Raw genomic sequence first — 18,461 nt, 5'->3', positions numbered from 1 at the left:
CCCCCCCAATTCTCTGAAAATCGGGCTGCAATTCCAGGGAACTTTCTTCTTGTATGGCAAAGCTTCCCGGTAGGGAATAAGGCCGAGCCCCAGGTTCTCCACTTTGGTGGCCTCTTGTTTTCTGGGGGTGCGGGTGGGGGGGGGCACTGCAACCTCTTTTTACTGTCATCGAGAAGCCCACCCTCTCTTCTTAATATTCACGTGGAATAGGGGCCTCTCCTCTATTAGCCTGATTTTTAATTAATTTTTAAAACCACAGTCCCCCTTCTCCCTGGCCCAGGGAGTTTGGCTGTGGTGCGGAAGGATAACTCCATTCCTCCAGAGTGCTGTTTCTCCCAAACTGGAACCCCAAGGAGCTGTTAACATGTTGGGATCTTTGGCATTTGGGATGAAATAAAAATTCAGAAATGGACGAGGATGCCTCGTCTTGCAAATCTTGAGTGCCTAGGTTAAAGGAAACCTCTCTTTCTCTACCCCCCCCCCCCCCCGCTGGGGTTTCACCTCCCTTATTCATTTTGCAGCATGCAACCGAAGAAATGAGAGATCACTGACAGTTTCCCGGGCTCTGTCCTTCCCCCAAATCTACCTTTCATGTCCCCCACCCTTATTTAACTACCAAGACCTCTTTCCTAAACTGCTCCTAGAGGTCACACACCTTCTTTCCCCTCTCCCTGTGGGAGCATTGAAAGCGCACCTTGTTATTCTTGGAGAGTCATTTTAATTTCAAAGGAGAATTGACTTAAAGATCTGGCCTTGCTGCCTCTTTAAATGAAGGTGAGCCCATGCAGACTCATGCAGAGGTGCTGCGGGGAGAATGATATAGGGGAGAATGATATAGCTATAGGGGAGAATGATATAGTGGTGTTTCCACACTGGGAGTGATTGAATGGAGCCATCAAAGTATGGGGGTGGAACTACTTGCCTTCAGCTGAGGCAGAGTTAGAATAAGGCCGAGCCAGAACAGGGACTCATACAGGGGTCCATTGGTTATCTTCCTCTGTGGATGGTGCCTGGGAGGATTGAGGTATTTCTCAGAGCGCACATGGTGCCATCTTTAAAGAGAATTGCATGCTTCTGTCCATTGAAGCAGACATGTTGAAAAAGGTTTAACTTGGCTATGTAGCTCTTCAGAAGATCCTTTTGAGTCACTTTCACATCTTAGCAGTGTTGTTCTGTGCAGGTGCTGGCAGTGGCTCATGGGAATTGTAGTCCACGGACATCTGGAGAGCCACAGTTTGGCCATCCCTGCTCTAGTTTAAGTCCATTGAAATCAGTGGATTTAGACCAGAGAAACTCTGGGCAGGATAATTTTTGTCTTGCTTCCCAGTGGGTCTGTTCCCCCTTTCCTCACCGACTCATTCTCCTGCAGGTCTGTGAAGAACAGAAGTGCGAGGAAGAGGTGTTCCCCTTGGCCATGAATTATCTGGACAGGTTTCTAGCTGTGGTTCCCACCCGCAAGTGCCACCTGCAACTTTTGGGTGCTGTGTGCATGTTCCTAGCCTCCAAGCTGAAAGAGACCATTCCCCTCACGGCGGAGAAACTTTGCATATATACAGACAATTCCATCAGACCTCAAGAGCTCTTGGTAAGACACCCTACACACAGACACACACCCCTTCCATCTTCTTACTTTTGCTGGACATCTTTCTACACTCCCCTGTGTGAATGCATTTTATTTATTTTATATCCTCTGTGTTTTGTGAGGAAGGCTGCCAGCACGGTTGAAATGCATATCTATTCCCAGCTTTATAAGAAGTCTTAACGTCACATTTCTTGTTGATGGGCTGATTGCCCAAGTTTTGGAGCGTTCGGATGGGAAACATTTTCAGACGCAAATAGACCGGTTGGAATTTTGCGTTGAAGAGGGCCCATGTGCTTTCAAACCTAACTTTCTAAGCCCTGCTCTTTCTCTAAAAGGTGCTTTCTTGTCGGTGTTTGACTGCCATCTAGCGTTAGAAATGCACAACTTCTGGTGACTTCACCTTTGAACCTTCGCCAGCTTTCTCTCTCCCCCCCTCTTGTTTGCAGATAACTTTTTTTTTCTTTAAAGGAACTGCCTCCAAGACAGAACAGCTAAAATGCCAACTTTTTATTGGTCATATTAAAGCTATGTGTGGAGTAAAACAACTTATTCATGTGCAGACTCAAACAGCTTATTCATGTGCTAACTCCTGTGTGTGTGAAGTCCTGCCAAGTCACTCCTGACTTATGATGACCCTGGCAGGGATGGCCAAACTGTGGCTCTCCAGATGTCCATGGACTACAATTCCCATGAGCCCTTGTCAGCAGAATGCTTATGGGAATTGTAGTCCATGGACATCTGGAGAGCCACAGTTTGGGCATCCCTGGATTTTCAGGGCAAGAGATGTTCAGAAGTGGTTTGCCGTTGCCTTCCTTTGCCGCTGCCTGGACTTCCTCGGTGATCTCTTGAGAACCAACCCCACACTTCCTTGGTGGTCTCCCATCCATGTACTAATTGGGGCTGACCTTGCTTAGGTTTCTGAAATCTGTTGAGATCAGGCCAGCCCGGGCCATTCCTGTGACTGCATAATCATATCACCCAATATATAAGCAGTGTGTGAAGTATGCCCCTTAAACCTGAGACATTGTGGCATCTAAATTTGCAGATGTTTCACTTTGGCTCTATATTTTGTTTGGAGGCCATGGCTTTTGATCGCCCAAGACTGGAGGAAAGCCTTCCTGGTTTCAAGAGCTATTGACAGTATTACAGTAACGATGGCTTAGGCCTGCAAAGCACAAGGGCCAGTTTATACTTGCAATACATGTGCAATAAAGCTTATCCTGGACTTGCATCACTTTCAAGTTATGGGTGGGGATTGCATGATAAAAAAAAGCTTCCTGAACGTTGAAAAACCACCCTATCTTCCTTCAGCCTAGCCTTGCCCCTTCTGTGTTTGAGGAGACCCTTCCCCATGGACTCAGAAGCTTAGGAAAGCATTAAGGTTTGCTGAGGAGGGTATCGACTGACCCCAGTGTGGTCCCTGTCCTGACCTAGGTGGGCTAGGCTAGTCCGATCTCATCAAACACTGGAAGCTAAGCAGGGGCAGCCCTGGTTAATGCACCAATGGGAGGGCATCAAGCAAGTCCAGGGTTGCTGTCCAGAGTCCGGCAACAGCAAACCACTTCTAGACGTCTGCTCTGAGAACCTTGCGGGGTTGTCATAAGTCAGTTGCGATTTGACAGCCCTTTCCTTACGCAGGACGTTTCCTGGCACTGTCCACACCCACGTTGCTGTGAAAACGAGACACTGTTATCTCATCGGGCAGTTGGTTATGATGAAAACCCTGATGCTTCGTTATTCAGAAAGTTAAGAGGTTTGAGTTTTATGCTTTGGCCATTGACTGGACTAAGAACTACCAGAACTTCAGCTTTCTGGAAAGAAGTCGTGTTGTATTTCCGACAAGCTGAATAAATTCTGTCTGAGGTGCAGTTTCCTGTTTTGGAATGTTAATGATATACACGAGTTTAGAAAGTGTGAATGGATTGTGCTTCCTATTTTTGTGTGCGCGGCTTGTATCTGAAGTAGGGTCGCTTCCCTCCTCCAACGGAGAGATGGCTGTGGTTCTTGTGGTGGTGAGGCATCTTCCTGGAGAAGAGGTACACAGACTTCTGCTTGATTGATTAATTATTTGGATTTATCCCCACCACTCCCAAAGCCCAAAGCTCATGGTGGTTTGCAATAAAAGAATAAAACAGTACAGTACAATCTGATGATATAATACAACCCCGTAAACAAAACAACAGTGATCCTTGACGGTGGGAAAACAAATCTAAAAACCTACCTTGATGGGTCCCCAATAGCCACCATCATTCTCGGGAGAAGGATCTGCCCAGTTAACCCAGTTATGTAACAAATATATAATTTTTAAAACACTTATCAGATGATCAGGTGATATGACCATAAATGGTCACGTTGATGCCCTCCCACACCAAATGGCCAATGATGGGCCTGGAAGGGGAGAGACCTGGGGGGGGGGGCATGTATACAGCTCTGCTTCCCAACCACATTCTGCACCCTCATGCACTTCTGGGTTTTCTTGAAGCCTGAAGAATGTTTCAGAGGCTTCTCAATAGTAAAAAAGTTGAGAAAGGCTGGTTTAACTTGTCAGGTTATATTCAAGTGGGTAGCCATGTTGGTCTGAAGCAGCAGAACCAAGTTTGAGTCCAGGGGCGCCGTAAAGGCCAGTGAAGTTTGATTCAAGATATTATTGGTTTTAAAGGTGCTTAGCTTCAGTTCTGCTTTCAGATTTCTGGTTCGCTTCAGATTTCTATAATCCAAATCCTAATGCATTGTTTATTGGATGTCCTGTCCTCTTGATTTGTAGATTATTCTTTCTAATTCCTTTGTACCCCAGCTTACTTCATTCTCCTCTCCCCATTTTCTCTTCACAACCACCTTGTCAAGTAGGTTGGGCCAAGAGAGAGAGGGTGGTACCCCACTCATGGTCCCCCACTCAACTTCAGTGGGACGAGTGGGGATTCTGACCTGGCTCTCCCAGATTCTAGTCCAACTACTTAACTGCATTTAACTACTACACCCACACTACCCCAGCTCTCTCTGGATTCACTGAGTTTCAGTGAGAGAGACAAAATCTAAGTAACATAGGTAGGAAAGTAAATAAAAGAAATACTAGTAATAGTTCACACTCCTGTAGTCAATTGTGTTTGCTGTCATGGATCTTCATTTCTGGCCTTTCTCTGTACCGAGAAAAAGTAAGATTCACTTCTCAGCAGGGACACTTTCCAAAAATCCTTTCCCCCTTCAGACTGAAATGATGGATAGGCCTGCATAGGTAAGCTAATAAGGATGGCTGTGAGCCAGTGACTCGGGGCAATTTGTATGCAGAGTTGCTTTTACAGGTGTGCTTTACTGGAACTCTTTTCTGTCATTCTGCCGATGCTCTCCTCAGCGGTATTCTGGTCCTGAGGTAAGACCCTTCTAGAAAAAGGAGCGTTGCCTAATGGAGCACACATGAAACTGCCTTATACTGAATCAGACCATCAATCCATCAGAGTCAGTATTGCCTACTCAGACTGGTAGCTGCTCTCCAGAGTCTCCTGCGGAGGTCATTCCCTTCACCTACTGCCTGATCCTTGAATTGATGATGCTGGGGATTGAGCCTGGGACCTTCTCCATTCTAAGCAGATGCTCTGCCCCCGAGCCATGGCCCCTCTGCTCAACAAAACACATATTGAAAGGGGGAAGAATTGCACACACCTGCGGTCTGAGTCCTGCTTATCTGAGAGATCGCCATTCTATACCCCCCGAAGCAAGCTTTGCTCTACGAATACCAACCAGTTGGTGGTCCCTGGCTCCAAAGAGATATGCCTGGCCTCAACCAGGGCCAGGATGTTCTCTGTCCTGGTTCCTAACTGGTGGAATGAGATCCCGGAGCACATCTGGGTCTTGCCATATCTGGCACAGTTCCATAGGGCCTGCCAGGCCTTTGGTTGGGGCCAAAGTTAACATCTTTACCTAATGGCCCCACCTATTTATCCACTTATTTATCTATGCAAGAAGCCCTGGACCATCGCCTGGCCTTTAAGAGAATGTCAGTAGAATACTCTGAATATGAGTTGCTGCTGCTGAGATTGAAGCCTGTATTTGTTAATCAAATTAATTTTAAACCTAAATCCTATGCCATTTAAAATATTTTATTTTTATATAATAATAATTATTATTATTGTGCACCACCCTGAACCGGTCTACTGGGAGGATGGTATAAAAATCAAATAAATAATTAAAAAAAACCAACCTTGTGTACACTGGTATATAGAACATGGAAGGATGCCATCTTTTAACACAATGGGGCTTGCTTTTTGATACCGCTTTGAAGAGTGGTGCAACAGCCCAAGGTTTTCACGTTCAAACAGTCTAATAGAGATGTTTTCAGATTTTGTAGTGAAACACAAGAAAGAGGATTCCCAAGTACTGCATACCCATGTGAATGAAAAACGGCACCATGTTTTTGCCCTGCCAAAGGGAACTGCTGAACATCTTGTATTTACTAGTGTCTTATTTTTATAAATATGCCATTAGATGCCAGTGACTGTGTTCAGTCTGTGGAGCCCTCTTTAACTCAGGACTGAAATTCTTGGGACATTGTGAAGGAGAATGCCATGTTACTTCATCCACAAGTGTTTATCTGTTGACTGGAGACTTTTTTTTAAGCCCCTCAAATGCTGCAGGTTCAGCAAGAAGAAAGCAAATCTAGGAAGCAGCAGAGATTTGGAATGGAATTTGTCATCAAAAAGTTGAGTTGGGCATCAACTGATAACAAAATCATGTGTTTTGTAAATGACCACTACTGAAAGCAATACACCAGGGGTGCAGTGTTGGTGGTTCAAGGAAGACCACCTTGGAAATGTCTACCAACAGGCAATGCCAGCTTTGGAATGGAGCTGTGGCAAAGAACTCACTCAAAGAACATGCAACCAAGAGCATCCTCTGCTAAATCCCTTTGGGCCCTGATTTGGATAGCCCAGGCAAATCCAACGCTGTCAGATCTCAGAAGCTAAGTAGGGTATACCTTGGCTAATATTTGGATGGGAAACCTCCAAATATATGGGTGGTAGTTCATCCAAGGAACATGAGGGGGGTCATGACATGGAGGCAGGCAATGGCAGATCGCCTCCCAAGGTCCCTTGCCTGGCTGCCAGCAAATCCTTGGATCTCCTGGCTCTACTACACATGCTGTACAATAAATAATATGTGTAATGGGTGGCTGTCGAAGCCATAACAGAATTCCTGGCGTATCTTCATCTCCAAAACTGAAAGCACTTCTGAATTTTCAGGAGTTCCTTCTTTTGTCCAAAGCAGAAGGTATTTCTCAAGTTGTTAACATGGAATCAAAATCATCATTAGATATTTGGCACAGATGTACTTTATAGGAACTATGCCTAAATATTAAGTGGCCTATTGCATCTCTTTGCCACACCACAACAAAAAACACCCCAGGCCCAATTCTGCTTTTAAGACAGGCCCCACAGTTTCATTTGCTGCGTTGAAAGGTAGTAATGGTCATGCTGCCTGAAGAGCACCTCCTAAAGCAGGGGTAGTCAACCTGTGGTCCTCCAGATGTTCATGGACTACAATTCCCATGAGCCCCTGCCAGCAAACGCTGGCAGGGGATCATGGGAATTGTAGTCCATGAACATCTGGAGGACCACAGGTTGACTATCCCTGTCCTAAAGGATGTGGCCAACAGAAGGACAAGAAGTGAGAATATATATATATATAAAGTCCCATGGAGGTAAAGGCTTGTTTTTACAACTAAAGTGATTTCCAAAATCAGAGGGAATTGTTAATTAAATTTGAAAGCAGACATTATTAAAACAATGCAGTGGAAAGTACAGTCAAGTCACACCTGTCTAAGGTTTTCAAGGCAAAAAACATTCAGTGGTGTTTTTCTGTTTTCTATCAACAAATGTTATCGACAAGTATATCATGACCCTGGTATTGGTCTTCCACAGAAATACTAGGGGCTCATGGGAATTGTAGTCCATGGACATCTGGAGGACCTCAGGTTGACTACCCCTGCTCTAGAGAACAAAACATGAAGATGATCTGTTTGAATCAGTAGAAGTACAATGTGTAGAAAGCTGCAGAGCATTTAGTGTTCTGATTAGACATCTATACAGGCTAACAGGCACTGACCAATATGCTAGGAGTTGATATGGGGGATGATGGGCAGTCATATCCTAGATGAAGCTATGCACATGTGGCGCTGATAGAGGAGAGGGAGAGCATTATGCAAGGGTATTGTTTCTTTTCAGAATAAAAGAGAAACGAGTAGAATGGTGGAACAGAATACATCCCTCGGCCAGGAAAACTTCCTGCCTTGGGAAAGCTAGGCTGTTAGTTTGAAGGGATTTTATCACTTAGCTTCCTCCTTGACATGTTATATCCTTCCATGTACAGTCTTACATGGGGGAGGGGGGGAGAGCTCTCTGGCTATACATAAAAGTCATAATTGTTGTAGGAGATTGTACAAGTTCAGTAGCCACAGCACTCCTGCTTCCCCAAATGTCTGCAGAAAGCCTGAAGCACATATGTCTTTGTTAGGCTATGTCTAGAGATATAACATTTCTGGGAAGCTGTGGGTAACATCCCCCTCCCCAAATCTTGTTATTTCTTGGGAGGGGATGGAAATTTTGCTTAAACTTGCAATGTTTGCAATAGTTATCGCTTCTAAACTTATTTTTATAATTGCATAAGGTGCATCATTTATAACTTAGCGTGTAAAATTGAACCATTTGGCGCATTTAAAGAATTCTAAAAATGCTGTCTTAGCATATGCATTGTGATTTTTGCCGTCTGAGAACTATAGGAAATAATAAAATTGGAAAATGGAAAACAGATTTTGTAGTGAAGGAAATCCATTGTGTTTGGCCAGAAACTGCTTAAACAGGACTAGCAGTATACTGAGTATTGTGTTAAACATTACAGTACCGTATGTGGATCTTATCTGTTGTATAGCATACTGTGAACAATGTTAGTTGTATTTAACGTACACAACTTTGAAAATATTTGTGGGTCTAACCTTCTTCAACTTCTTTACCATTGAGAAACCCCTGAATCATTCTTCAGGCTTCTAGAAACGCTAGAAGTGGCGTGATCATGCAAAATATGGTTGGGAAGCATGGCTGTTTACACACACACACCTGGAGCCCCTCCCTAGTTTATGCTTAAGGCAAATCTGAACAAAATGGAAGGATGATTACCCCCCTTCACCTCCTTCCTTAATTGGAGGCATCTGTGTCTAAAATTCATCTTTTAAAGGGGAAGGGGTTGTGTCTCTATGGTAGAGCATCTGCTTGGCCTGCAGAAGGTCCCGGGTCTCTAGCATCTTCAGGTTAAAAAAAAAAAAAGATCAGGTAAGAGGTGATATGAAAAACCTCTACCTGAGATCCTGGGGAGCAGCTGCCAGTTTGGTACAAGGCAGTTTTGTGTTTTCAAAAACACCGAAGGGGCTGCAATCTGCCTATTTGCTAGCTCCTCCTTCTATTAGGTGAGATGGTGCCAGGTATGAAACAGGTTCTTGGGGGCAGTGAAGCTGTGACCTCTCCTCCCTTTGATAATATAAAAACCAGCAGTTTAATTGAGCACTGAAAAGCTTGCTCAAGTCATTTGTGATGTCTTTAGTAACATCCTAAAAGAATTTACTACGTTTGGATTTGTCTCTTGTCTTTGCCTACTTTTCCCCCTGGTGGAACAATATGGCAACTTGCAATTTTTTGTTTCGTTTTGGAAGTAAGCTGAATGTGCTTATCTAGTAGATGAGTGCTAGAGCTGGACCAAGAAGATATTTGGACAGCTGTTGAAAGGACTTTGCTGGGGGGGGGGGTGTAACCACTAGGTAATATTGCCAAGTACCTAATGGACTGCCTAAAAACATGTGGCTTTGCTATTGATGGACCACCACATTTTCCTTCGGTTTCTTGTCTTTTCCTTACAAGGAATCTTTTTGTTTCAGTCAGGGGTAGGAACAGATAGGAATAACATTTTGTGCATTCAGATGTAGGGTGGCTCTCACACATCAGTCATATTAATTATTTTTATATCATGTCCTTTTCTAGTCAGTTCAGAGCTGGTAACAACAGGCTTAAAACAATAACTACCAAACTAAATTACATTCTAATGCCTTGAAACTGATGCTGTGGATTGAATGTTGTACACTTCCCTAATAATTGAAGAAATAATTATATATATACAACAGCATTAATACATTTAAGTTAAGCTTTAAAATTAATTTAAAAGATGCCACCTCTCCCAATTTACAAATTTTACTTAGGGAGCTAGTCGGTGTTGAATTGATTTCTTTGGCTGGATGAGTTCTCAAACTGTTTAAAGAGGAGGGCTGTTTTCAGAGCTGCATGCCTTGCAGTGTTTTGTGTCCTCCCAGGAAACACAGCAGTGGTGGGCGTGTTTTTTAAAAAAAATACATGGAACGTAATCTCACCTTCCTGCAAAATAATTTTTAAAGTGCCCTGATCTACCCTGCGGCGTCATGAAACACTGTGAAGCCGACTGGAGTGTTTTTTGCCCACTCTGGGCCATCACAGGGCTGGGAGGAGCAGGGCCTAGAAGGCCTGCAGTGTGACAGGCCCTGTAGGCCCCCACAGTGGCTAAGGGAATGCAGATTCTCCCACATTCCTTTAGCCTGAGGCAACTGAGGGCCAGATCTGGGGAAGGCCCAGTAGGGGGGCTGCCCAGCAGTTGCTTCATGTGGAAGTGGGGACTAATGCCCTCTTGGCTTTTTCCGTCCGTGTGGAATCGGCCAACGTCATTTTCAAAAATATTTCTCTGACACATACACGCACAAACACACAAATGAAGCAGTAAAGCAGCACCACACATTAAAAAAACAGTAAAAGCAGCAATCATCAGAAGCCAATAAAAGCAACACAATCATCAAAAATGACCAAAGCAGAATAGGAGATGAAAACCATCCATTAGCAGAACAAATTCAACAACTGCTAGAGCCCTCTGGGTTTATTGTTGGTGAGATATTTATACAAGCTTAACAGTGAAGAGTAAAAAGGAATTCCCTGCTGCAGGAAATCCAAGGCCTAATGGTCACCACTCCAAAAGCCTTGTCTGGCATGCCCAGCAACTTCACTTTGGTCTGCACGTGGCACAGGGCAGTAGGAGTCAAACTTGGGTCTTTGGCAGGCTCTGGAAGATGAAGGTAGTCCTGTTGCTGCTATTATCACAAGCCACATGGGGCTTTAAAGGGTAACTCTGGCACTTTGGCTTGCAGACAAACGGGCAGCTGGTGTAATTGATGGACTAATGGGGAGATATGATCTCTCTGGCGGGTTTCATTTAATGTCTTTGCGACATATTGCTCTGGTTGGATCATTTTCAAAGGTAGCCCTGCTTAAAGCGTGTCACGATAATAGGCCTCTAAGTGTACGTTTTTAGAGAAAGACCACAATGACCTTGGCACGATCACAGTGCAGGCCAACCCTTCTGGGTGGGCATTCTGTGCCACTTACAAAGAAATGAATTTTTGGCAGGCGCTTCTAGTCCTCATTATTTTCAGCAGAGGCTGACATTTTTTCAATTAACAGGAATAAAATCAGCAACTTCAAAGCGTCGGAGCATATTGAAAAGAGACCATTCAAGACAAATTGAAGTAGCAAAGATAGGCTTGTCTTCTTGAAAGACACTTTTTAAATATATATATATATATTCCTTTTGCCTCTCTTTCAGGATTGGGAGCTGGTGGTCTTGGGGAAATTGAAGTGGAATCTTGCTGCAATCACCCCCCATGACTTTATCGAACACATCCTGCGGAAGCTGCCTTTCCCTCGAGACAAGCTGCTTTTGATCCAGAAGCATGCACAAACTTTTATTGCTCTGTGTGCTACAGGTATGTCAACAAAAACATCCCCTCGATTGGTTTATGTCCAGAGAATCTTTAGTTAGGAATTTAACTGATTGTTGTAGTCAATCGATATTTATTTACGGTCATTCAGACCAAAATTCAAATACATGCAATTAAAAACCAAGTCAATTTAAAAAGAGAAAAAAACAGTAATGGTATTATAAGCCATTTCATAAGCCATTTAATCCGTGGTTTTCATAAGCCATTTCAACAGTTGACAGAGGTGCAAGAATGTCTGGAAAATTCTTTGAGTCAAGGGAATTGTAACCCAGGAATTGTGCAAGGCCCTGATTCAGGCCAGAGCCAGAAAACGGGTTTAGTGCAGAGGGTCCCCAACCTTTTTGATTCTGTGAACATCCTTGGAATTCTGACACAGAAGAGTGGGCATAACCACAAAGTGGCCGCCATAGGCAGTAGAGCCACAAACACAACACTAGTGGCAATGGCCACTATAATGTTATTTTAATCTGCATTTGCCAATCTTCACTGGCAGATCAGAAGCTCTGGTGCGAGAGCTCCAGTTGGCCTCAACTGCTTTCTAAAAACACTTGGAGGCTGACATGGACTTCTCATGATGTAGTTTTGCTGGTTGAGACCCAACATACACCCAGGCACTGTACCACTGTTTGCAGAGGAAGGGCAGGGGGAAAGTCTTTTGCTGTTGTGTCTCTTTCTAGAGCTAATTACATGTGGGTTTCAGTTGGTGGAAATCGTATCAGCGATGGGAGGATGGATTGAACTACAACCACAGTGTGAATTAGGAATCATATGCAGGGCTGCTGTTTCTAGTTTTAAAAATGTTGAAAAGAGGAGTTTGTGGACCTTCCAGCCGTCTCAGCTGGCTTGCCTTTTAGGCATTTGCAGAGATTCCGCACAGAATCCTATTTTGTAGACAACATGGCTCTTCTGTTTTCACTACTTCATGTTTTACGCAGGGAAGTGTTTCACAAAATGAGTTAAGTTTTGATTTTTCAGTGATTTTTCTTTTTGAGACAATTCTTTAAATTGGAGCTTATTGGACAGTGAATAATCTGCTTCTGGGACCAGTCTGTCCTGTTTGTGGTTGAGCACAATATAGATGTGGAGGGAGTTATGGATGGATTTGTATGATTTTATGATAAAGAAAGGCTTACCCTGTTCCAAGTGTGCAGTGAAGCATCAAGCAATGTTTCCTGTAAAGGATGTTGCCTTTTCCCCTACCCACGGGGAAGATGAAGGAGTAAGGTCAGCCTTTCAATGCACCTGAACATCTCATTTAGCATCCTGTCTTATATACTATAGATCTATTTTGTGCATCTATAGCTCTTTACTCATCTATCTCTGTCTTCAGTATGCATGATAAAATCAGAGTCCAGTAGCACCTTAAAGGTAGGTAAAGGTAAAGGTATCCCCTGTGCAAGCACCGAGTCATGTCTGACCCTTGGGGTGACGCCCTGTAGCGTTTTCATGGCAGACTCAATACGGGGTGGTTTGCCAGTGCCTTCCCCAGTCATTACCGTTTACCCCCCAGCTAGCTGGGTACTCATTTTATCGACCTCGGAAGGATGGAAGGCTGAGTCAACCTTGAGCTGGCTGCTGGGATTGAACTCCCAGCCTTATGGGCAAAGCTTTCAGACGGCTGCCTTACCACTCTGCGCCACAAGAGGCCCCTGAGTTGTAGCACCTTAAAGACCAACAAAGATTTATTCAAGGCGTGAGCTTTCGAGTGGATGCACTCTTCGTCAGATTAGTGCTTGCACTCGAAAGCTCACACCTTGAATAAATCTTTGTCGGTCTTAAAGGTGCTACTTCAGACCAATACGGCTACCCATTTGAACCTTCCAGTATGCACGTTTAGTCAATATCATCACCAGTCAATCAACAGCATCAATTCAATAAAGATTATAAAATCTGAGGTGTGATTTGGAAGAGAACTCTTGGAGAACGTTCACCCACCTGCTGGATGCTCTGGTTACAACTCCATCTTAAAAGTGCTGAAAGGGAAGGGGTTTCTTTTACGTATCTGTGCATGTGAGATTTATGTCTTGCTAGAGGGATGTACAAACTGACTAGGATTACTGAACAGTCCCATTGGCAGAAGTCAATCCAGAAATGTGAATGTTGATAAATCTGTAACTAGTAAAGGGTCTCCTAGTGGTGGCAGTGAATAAGTCTGCCCAGGTTCACTTGTTAGGTCGAACCCCTAACATTTGGGGGGACAGCCCAGGATTCTCAAGATGGAGGATGTAGTGGCTGGTGTTGAGAGGAGGGTGATCTGTAAGAAGATCATAGATTATTGAAGACAGCAGTTGGCACTCATGTATCCCAAAAAGCTTCCCCCTGAATGGATAAGACAAGTTTAGCAAGACAAGGAAGCAGAATTTGGTGGAAGGACAAGAGGAGGTGGTGAGATCAATTTTCAGAAACTAAAAATACCATCCTAAAATCTGGAGTCCAGTTGTGAGCCTCTCACATGCTACGTACCTGTATGTGTTGTTTGAGGACACACATGTATAATGGATCTCTGTCTGTATGGGGGAGGCCCCTTCTTGCCCTTTACACTGGGCAAGCTGTCTCACTCCTGTCTTAACAGGGCTGTAGATGTTACCACTTGCCAAGGAAGAAGAAATCAGGGGAAGAAGTATGCTTCTTTCGGGAGCTTGAAAACAGAACCGCAAAGCTGTCGAGTAAATGCAGAAATGGCTGGAATGTGGCAGAATAATAAGAGATGGGTTTATATGAGGAGAGATAGGAGTATGTTGCAGTACAAAATACCGAGAAGTGCACAAATATGTGTAGCTATTCCCAGTGTCCACAAAGGGTTTCTGTATTATGAACTGTAATTCAAGGGGAGTGACAAATCAACTGTTGGTTCATATTGTTCAAACTGGTTCAAAAGCCAGCTTGGCGTTGTAGATGTGTGGACTTCTAATCTGGGAAGCTGGGTTTGATTCCCCACTCCTCCACAAGCAGCCAGCTGGGTGAACCTTGGGCTCGCCACAGCGCTGATAAAGCTGTTCTAACCGAGCAGTAGTATCAGGGCTCTCTGAGCCTCACCTCCCTCACAGGGTGTCTGTTGCGGGGAGAGGAAAGGGAAGGCAAATGTAAGCCGCTTTGAGCCTCCTTCGGGTAGAGAAAAGCGTCATATAAGAATCAACTCCTGCTGCTGCTTCTCCTTCTTTGAGCATCTAACAGTGCTTTAACCTTAAATGGTTCTGATTACTTACCCCAGCTATGATGAGCGCCATACAGTTTGTGCATCTTGATTTGTATAGTTCCCAGTTCCCTAAATCTTCCTGCTGGAGGGGGATGTGTGAATTTGATCGGCATTTGCACATATTTTCTCCCAAAGTACCTGCAGGAGTCTCCACACCCATGTTACTTATAGCGGTGGGTGGGAGGTATGGGGTTGTATATGGGGTAATGATGATTACCAGTGCTGTATTTTATTTAGTTATTGATTCATACCTCACTTCTTTCCAGCAGAGACCTAGAGAAGCTTACAGCCATGTTAGGTAGTGGTTAGAGCAGGGGTAGTCAAATTGTAGCCCCCAGACGTCCATGGACTACAATTCCCATGAGCCTCTAGCAGCAAATCCTGGCAGGGGCTCATGGGAATTGTAGTCCATGGACATCTGGAGGGTTTGACTAACCCTAGGTTAGAGTGTCATACTAAGATCTGGGTGACACAGTCAAATGTGCTCCGCCTAATCTAGCTCACAGGGTTGTTGTGGGGGTGAACTGGAGGTGAGGAGAATATTATAGGTCGATATGGATCCCCATCAGGCACAAGGCGATGTGTAAATGAAATTAAATAAATAAAATAGTGACTGTTATTGTACATAGGAAGGATGATAAACAAGCAATATATCTCTTTTTAACTGGCAGAGTAGCTAAAATTTATGCAAAATCATTTAAAACGTAGACTGGAAGATGGGCTCAAGAAACCCATATTTTTGCAGATGTACAAGCTGGCTTTTCATCCACAGATGAGGTTCTTGTTGGATGCACTAATCTGAGGAAAGGAATTAAGGCTGTACGCAGGGTCTATCACAGGAGGGCTATTTGGCTTGGAATTCATTTTCCCCCAGTGTTTGTGGGAAGATGTAGTAGATTTAGCCTGTGGAGCTTTTGTATTTGTGAATAGTTTTTTGATTGATGCTTCTTTTTGGATAAATAACAGAAAACTGATTTTCTGCTTTCCAGTAACTCTCTCTGTAACTGAAAAATACTTTTGCACTATAGTACACCCCCAAAAGTTCCTTTTTTTGGTTACTATAGTAGTATATGTTATTACATGCATATAGTGACATGATAACTTTGCAGATTAGGATATTCTGCAATTTGATTATTCTTGGTTTATAAATGTGCTATCTTTTTGTAAAGAAAAATCAAGTTCAACTCATTACTTTTTGATTTTTATTACTATGATATGCATTACGTGGTGGTGGTGATACACTATTAAGTAGTTGATTGTTCTTTTCCTATTATTTCAGCTGTACAAACAAAAATAGATGACTCTGGGGCTGCTTGTAAGATTTGTAATTATTATTATTTGAATAAAACCAATATATACTTTGTTTGAAAGTACTGCCGTTGTCTGTTTCTTTCCCTTTGCCATTCCCTTCTCCCACCTGCTACTGTTATTGAATACTGTGGAGAAAAACAATAAAACTGTTTTTGATCTGGTTTCATAACTAGTCCCAAAAGCTGAGTAGAATTTGAAAAACCCGGCTATTTTCTGGCTTTCCCCTTCCCCCGCCCCCCCCTTCCAAGTGCCTCTTGTTCACAGATCTGCTGGTTGCCAACTTCGAAACACTGCCTGAATTCATCCTTACCTCTACGCTTTGCCTCTCTTTAGATCTGTATTCATTGCTTAATTGCTTCCTGTCCCCTTAATAGTTTCCCTTCGGCAATGGCCTTCTGAATTTTAAAAAAGCCAGGAGGCTGCATCCAAGCGATCCTGTCACTTGAAATGGCCACGCTTCCTTCCTTTGGAGCGTCTGTCTGTTTCCAAATTGAAAAGGCCGCTCTGGTAGCTCCAGTAATTCTGATTTAATTACCTTCTGTCTTGGCGTCCTATCTTTTCCAGGGCTCCAGTTTATCAATGCAGTTGAAATTTCTTGTTTTTCTTGCTATTGTGTCCAGAGCTCATTTTTTTGCTGCATTTGTTTCAACCTTTCCACCTGGACCTCAGTGGATCGTGTGTCCTTTGCAGCATGGGAGGCAAGGCCGTCTTCCTAGTGAAGACTCCATCCACTGGAGCCGGGGCTGCCAAACTGTGACTCTCCATGGACTGCGATTCCAAGCTGAGTATAGATTAGGATCTGATTTGGCTACGGATTCAGCTTTTATTTAGCGATATTCTGCTATATCAGTCAGCTGTCCATTTTGCTCCCACTCCTTCCAAATTGAGGGTAACTAAACAGAGGAGTTTAAATGGCTAGCATCCATTCCACCCTTAGTGTACAGGTGCACTTATCTTGCTGTAAGGCTGGAAGGACTGCAAGCCATTTCAGGAGTCTCTTTTGTTTCCTTCCGTTTTGATGGGGGGGGGATAGCAAAAGGAAATGCTGAAATGGCTGCCAGCCATTTCAACCTCATAGCTTGATGGTTCTGCCTGTCGGCTGTGAGGTTTAAATGGATGGCAGTCATTCAGGCATATGCACAGACAGACTTTAAATGGCTGCAGGAGGGAGTGAAACTGAATCAGCTTGGAGTCAGCCCCCACAATGGAAACTAACAACTCTGCCCCACCTGGGCTGGGGATACCTCCCTTCGTACCTCAGTTTAAACTGAACTGGAAGAGGAACCAGCCCTGGCTCAGCCCAGGTAGCACATGTTGACAGCTGTACCCTACCTGGGCTGGGGCTGCATCTCTTGGCAGCTCAGTTTAAACTGAGATGTAATAGGAGAAAATACAACCCCCCCCCCCCCTTGGATCTATTGGTGTTTGGGCCCAAGGGGTTTTCGGGAATACTGAAAATTTTTTGGTTCAATAGACCCAAATAGAGAGAGAAAAAACATTTGGGTATGTGTGTACACCCCTAATCCTGGCTAAGAGATCTGAACATTGTGGCCAGTGGTCCTTCTCATAGCATTCCCAATCTGAATCTGTCCTTTTGCAAGAATTTCAAATATTTCGGTAAACTCTTTGAGGCGTTGTGTTTTTGTTCATTTTCCTGGCTCATGCAAAAGAGCTTGACTTCTTTTTTGGAGAAATGGATGGATTTGGGCCTGGTACATAGAAGAGGTAAAGGACAGAGGGTTTGTAATTAACAGCTAGCTTTGTGGGGAAGTCCTGGCTTTGAACTGCAGGGGAGAATGGAATGTCCTTGGTGGTGGCTCCCGTATCCTTCTGCAAGATGGTGCTTAATGTTTGTTTGTTGGGATCTTTTTAAAAAATCTTGACAGATTGTTCACACTAGTATGCTCGAACATGGAATATGATAATCGCAGCTTTTCTCCCCTTGGATGCTGCCCCCCCCCCCGTCTTTTCTGTTCCGTCTCCTAGGTGGCCCCAATTGTGCTGTGGTCTTCTGTCATTTCAATGAACCCTTTCCACGTGAATAAGGTCCAGAACGATGGCTGGGGTTGGGGGGGTTCCATGCACACGCTATGGCTGCGCCGCCCCTTGCTCCTTTTGTGGGCACGTCAAGTGAAATTTATATTGGCAGGAAGGTCACTGCTACAGTTCTCAATAGCTCGCGATGAGGTGATAGCGTGACACAATAGACCCACACTCGCCACATGCCTCAACAGTTGTGGTACTTAATTAATGTGCTAAACAGAGGGAGGGCAGTGATAAAAAAAAACAAAATCCCTGCCTGTTGCACAACAAAAAACTGAGGGCATGTGTAGTTGTTGTTGTTGTTTTTTAATTGGCGGGTTTATGAAGCCCGTTTATAGAGCGAGGTGAGGCAAGAGCTTAGGGGTGAGGAAGGGCTTTCTTGCACATTCTGCTTTAGCCACTCCGGGCCTTTTGCCATGTTGAAAAATCTGTCTCATTTACATTATGAATGACATTAAAGGGAGCTAACGAGGTTATTGGGCACAGGAGCCTCCTCA

At 44.0% G+C, this 18,461-nt stretch overlaps 1 protein-coding gene across 2 annotated transcripts in view; it reads left to right on the top strand.

Annotated features, from left to right (window-relative positions):
- The window catches only part of CCND2 (cyclin D2), a 33,410-nt gene that overhangs the window by 1,409 nt on the left and 13,540 nt on the right, over positions 1-18,461 (top strand). For both annotated transcript variants that reach the window (XM_077310849.1, XM_077310850.1), the window contains exons 2-3: positions 1,370-1,585; positions 11,240-11,399. In XM_077310849.1, the coding sequence (XP_077166964.1) occupies positions 1,370-1,585; positions 11,240-11,399 (376 nt within the window). The remainder of the gene's footprint in view (positions 1-1,369; positions 1,586-11,239; positions 11,400-18,461) is intronic.

This window comes from Paroedura picta, chromosome 14 (genome assembly GCF_049243985.1).
Source record: "Paroedura picta isolate Pp20150507F chromosome 14, Ppicta_v3.0, whole genome shotgun sequence".
NCBI classification, from domain to species: domain Eukaryota; kingdom Metazoa; phylum Chordata; class Lepidosauria; order Squamata; family Gekkonidae; genus Paroedura; species Paroedura picta.
Note: the sequence above shows the minus strand (reverse complement) of the source record. Positions and strands in the feature narration are given on the sequence as shown.